A 4,662-nucleotide genomic window follows, 5' to 3' on the forward strand; every position below is an offset into this window, starting at 1 on the left:
TGCTGAGCCATCTCTCCGGCTCTGACTCATTGACTTCTTAATTCATTGTCCCTTTTTCTCCAGGTTCAGTTTACATGTATAAATTCTAATTCATAAGGATTGCAAACCTCTCTGCAGATGCTACAAAAACCTTAATTCCTACTTACAATCAAAACTAAAATGTGGAATAAAGAATCAATAATTTATACTGTATTTGATCAATTCTGCCATACTAAATTTGTCACAAATGTAAGAGAATGTTTTCACTGCCAAAAACCCAAATTCTAGCCCCTCGTAATGAATCGACTGAGAGGAATACAGGTTTTGAAAACAAAATAGATAAACAAATTAATTTGTTGTTTGCATTTCACTTTTGCAATCCTGAAAAACCCTTTGTTTCCGTTTCCTCTTTGTGTTTACAAAGACCTTGTGAGGGAAGAGTTTGCAGACTTCAAACATGAGACGTGACCAGGAGCAGAGAAGGTGACGCCCTGACTCAGTGCCTGCATTCTGCATTTTTCAACATATGAAAGCTTGATACAAAGGATGGAAGAGAGCTTGCCCTAGAGCTGTTCCAGAAAAGCCTGCCTCATATAATAATTGCCATTTACTTTCTCCCCAAAGGTCCTCATCAGACCATGCCTTTTCCAGATTCTATCTGTTTTGATGGTTCAGTCTCAGCCATGGAGATAGGAAATCACAGCTGGAGGACAGACTTCATCTTGCTTGGCCTTTTCCAGTATGGCCAGATGGACACTCTCCTCTTCACAGTCATTGCCATCCTCTTTGCAGTAGCTCTCATAGGCAACACCACACTGGTCCACCTCATCAGGTTGGACCAAAGACTCCACACTCCCATGTACTTCCTCCTCAGCCAGCTCTCCATTATCGATATGATGTACATCTCCACCACAGTGCCCAAGATGGCAGCTAACTTCCTGTCAGGCACCAAGACCATTTCCTTCCTGGGCTGTGAGATCCAGGCCTTTGTATTTCTGAGCCTGGGTGGGTCTGAAGCCCTCCTTCTGGGCTTCATGTCCTATGACAGGTATATAGCCATCTGCCGGCCCCTGCACTATCCTGTGCTCATGAGCAGGAAGATCTGCTGCTCCATGGTGGCCTGTGCCTGGAGCAGCAGTTCTGTCAATGCTTTGGTGCACACGCTGTATGCATTTCAGCTTCCATTCTGTGGATCTCGGATTGTTAACCACTTTTTCTGTGAGGTTCCATCTCTCCTGCCATTGGTGTGTGAAGACACATCCCAATACGAGCACACAATCCTCATGAGTGGCCTCGTCATTCTGCTGCTACCCTTCCTGGCCATTCTGGCTTCCTATGCTCGGGTGTTGGTTGTTGTATTCCAGATGCGCTCAGGGAAAGGGCAGAGTAGAGCCGTGTCCACCTGCTCCTCCCACCTGACTGTGGCCAGCCTGTTCTATGCCACCACTCTCTCCACCTACACCCAGCCACACTCCCTGCATTCTCCTGCAAGGGACAAGGTGGTGGCTGTGCTTTACTCAATTGTCACGCCTGTGCTGAACCCATTTATCTACAGCCTGCGCAACAAGGAAGTCACGGGGGCCCTGAGGAGACAGATGGGTTGATGGATACTGGGACAGAAGATGTGGTTTTGCAATGCCTGGTGGACTGAAGATTCCATTTAAAACTGGTCATGAAAACAATCGGGGCGATTGCAAAGACTGGTCTTCTGTAAAAGCACCAAAGAGACTGTGTTCTCATCAAGCTTGTATAACTAATGAAGCCACAGCACAGAATTTTGTCCTCTCAGTGGGACCGTGGTACTGATGTTTCAAATGGTCCTTTCCAATATCCTGAAATACAGTCCATAGGAAATAGACTCTACCTAAACATTCAACACAGCAGTAATTTATACAGTGTCTAAGGTTGACAAAGAGAAAATCCTAGCACCTGCTCACACTCCCCTACTCTCTCCATCAGAGGACTTTTTATGTAAATATTTCACCTAGGGCCTCCAGCAAAGAATCAGACCAAGAATATGTGGGTAGAAATAAAAAAAATAGAGGCTAATTTTGTTTTTAAGAAGGAATTAGTTCAAAAGCACTAAGCCATGAGGAATGTGGCCCTACCTAGGACAGCTACGTAGCAGAGCCTCTCCAATACTTGTAAATACAGCAGTTTTGGTGATAGAGGAGTTAGAGGCTTCCTTTTTCTCCACCATGATGGCCATTCTGTTCATATTTTCAGCCTTGTGTGGTGTGGAAAGAAGAGACAAGATTTACAAGGTATACTGAAGAGAAGATGGCATCAGACAAAAAAAAAAAAAAAAAAAAAAAAAAAAAAAAAAAAACTCCTGAAGATATAAGGATATACTGGTAAGATCCTTAGCCAGGGCAGCAATGAAGCCAGTAGTGGCCAGCTCACAGAACTTGGTGGCTACTCCTTTCCAGGCAGAGGAGATGTGAATCACTGAGAATGCTCAGTTGCAGAAACCTCTGAAGACTCTGGGGCCTCAGCCCTCTACTGGATTTTCAGCAGAACCTGTGTCCTCATATTTAGTTCAGCTCCCAGAGCCCATGTTGGGTGGCTCCCATCTGCGTCTAACTTGTAACTCCAGGGGAATCTTACACCCTCTTCTGGCCTCCTGGGGTACTGCATTCCGTGCGCGTTTTACACTATTATTTTACCTAATTCTGACCATAATGAATCTGATATTTAAAGGGATTTAGAGGGTCAGTTTTTATCTGGGGATTAATCAGAGGTGTGTCTATTCAAGCTGGAGAATCCAAGTTCTGACTCTTCACATTATATTCCTGTGACTGAAGAAAAAAAAATCCTACTGTATTAAAGACCAGAAAAATTAGACTATTAATCCTCAGCTTTCAAAAAGATGCATTGGTAGGTGACTTATGTTACTTTGGGGACTTAAGATTCCCCATTATTAAGTCTGGAATTCACAGAGATTTTAAGACAGGCCATAGGAATTAGAAATTGGGAAAGGAATTCCAACTGGGAGTAGCAATGGGCTGCTTCAGGGGTCTTGAGGCAGGAGAAGAACTCATCTTCCAGGAAGGAGACTATATCCATATAAATCGGTCTTGGCTCAATTTTTTAAATTTATTATTATTGTTGTGTGTATAATGTGTATGTGTGAACACGGGTATGCACATGCCACAGAGCACCAGTGGATACTGAAGACAGCTTTAGATGTCAGTTCTGGGTTCTGGGAAACGGGGCTCAGGTTCCTACAGCAAGCTCCCCTGCTGAGTGGTCACTCTGGCCCTGGCCTGGCTAGTGTTCCATTCCTTTCCTGTAAGAGGCTCTGTTCTGGGAGCAAGGCTGAAATAGATCGAAAATGCCCTTCTCTCAACCTTTGTACAGAACTACAAATAAAGACTTTTCTATTTTCTCTATATTGTCTGTCACTTCCTCTTTTTGCCAGTCAGCATTTGAACCTGGTGCCAGGCCTGGTGACCAGAGCAATTGATCACAGGCCTGCCCCTTTAAGATACTGGTCATTTTGGTGTCCAGATCCCACAGTCTAAAGAAATCGGGCCACACCCTCCTGAGGGCTCCTTCTGGAAGCTAGAGTTAAGAAGCTGTTCTGTGTTGTGGTTTTACACCTCTAATGTATGGGGTCTCCCAGAGCCTGGCTCCTCCATTCTCTGTCACATATGCTCTCCCAGACTGTCATGTGATGTAAAACTCCCATTAGCTCCTGAAAAATGATGAAGTCGGATATTTCCTCTGTTCGGTCAATGTGTCTGAAGGCTCGCTTCTCTGTCCCTTCCCCACTCTCACGGCGGCCTTATCTCTCTGTCTCACTCTTATTTCAAGCTGTCCATCTAAATGAAGCTCCTCTCTGGAAGAGAAGCCCCTCTTTCCTTTTTGGGCCCTGTTAGGCTGTTTCTGATCAAATTATACTGTTCTTTTTTCAATACTGTCCCACCGCAAGGCCTCACCACAGTCACCGGGCCCTTTCTTCTAATGACTTCATTCTTGAAGAGTCATCGTGTGTCAGCTCCTTTCCCAAACTAACTGTGCTGCCTGGTTCTTTCATTTGACACAGAATTCTGGTTATAAATTCAAGCAACGTTTTGTTTGCAGGTAAGCGCGGCAACTGTTTTTCCCCCCTATGGGAGAAATGTCTATTATCACAATGCTAATATAAAATGCTGTCAGTGGCCGGGCGTTGGTGGCATACACCTTTAATCCCAGCACTCAGAAGGCAGAGCCAGGAAGATCTCTGTGAGTTTGAGGCCAGCCTGATCTACAGAGATCCAGGACAGGCACCAAAACTACACAGAGAAACTCTGTCTCAAAAAAAAAAATGCTGTCAGTATAGGACAATTTAGTCTTCAATTTTAAAATTCACAGAGAACTGCCAGAACTATATTAAATATATCTTATTGCTAGGGTAGGCAATGATTCAGGAAACTGGGAAGGGAGGCAGCTTCCCAAAGAGACAGCTTAAGTTTCAAACATCAGCCTTGGCACACAGTCTTCAAATTGCTTGTCACTGGTTCGTTGGAAATAAACAGGGGTCAGGAAGATGGCTCAGCATGTAAACACACCTGCTGTGAAGCCCAGCGACCCGAGTTCAATAGCCAGGACCCCCACGGTAGAAGAGAACTGACTCCGATACCCCATCCTCTGACTTCCACCTGCGAGCTTTGGAATGCACATTCTGTTCCTGGTTATGTT

The 4,662-nt window shown here is 44.7% G+C and overlaps 1 protein-coding gene across 1 annotated transcript; it reads left to right on the top strand.

The window, feature by feature from the left end:
* Positions 1 to 662: 662 nt before the first annotated feature.
* LOC143266867 (olfactory receptor 2AK2-like) lies at positions 663 to 1,583 on the top strand. Its single transcript, XM_076542464.1, has one exon. It carries the CDS (start codon positions 663 to 665, stop codon positions 1,581 to 1,583), a length of 921 nt encoding a protein of 306 aa, XP_076398579.1.
* Positions 1,584 to 4,662: the final 3,079 nt, after the last annotated feature.

The sequence above is a fragment of the Peromyscus maniculatus genome, chromosome 8, assembly GCF_049852395.1.
Source record: "Peromyscus maniculatus bairdii isolate BWxNUB_F1_BW_parent chromosome 8, HU_Pman_BW_mat_3.1, whole genome shotgun sequence".
Taxonomy (NCBI): Eukaryota; Metazoa; Chordata; class Mammalia; order Rodentia; family Cricetidae; genus Peromyscus; species Peromyscus maniculatus.

Excerpts from the sequence above, each read along its gene's own strand:
- LOC143266867 (XM_076542464.1), top strand. The coding sequence starts at position 663 with ATGGAGATAGGAAATCACAGCTGGAGGACAGACTTCATCTTGCTTGGC.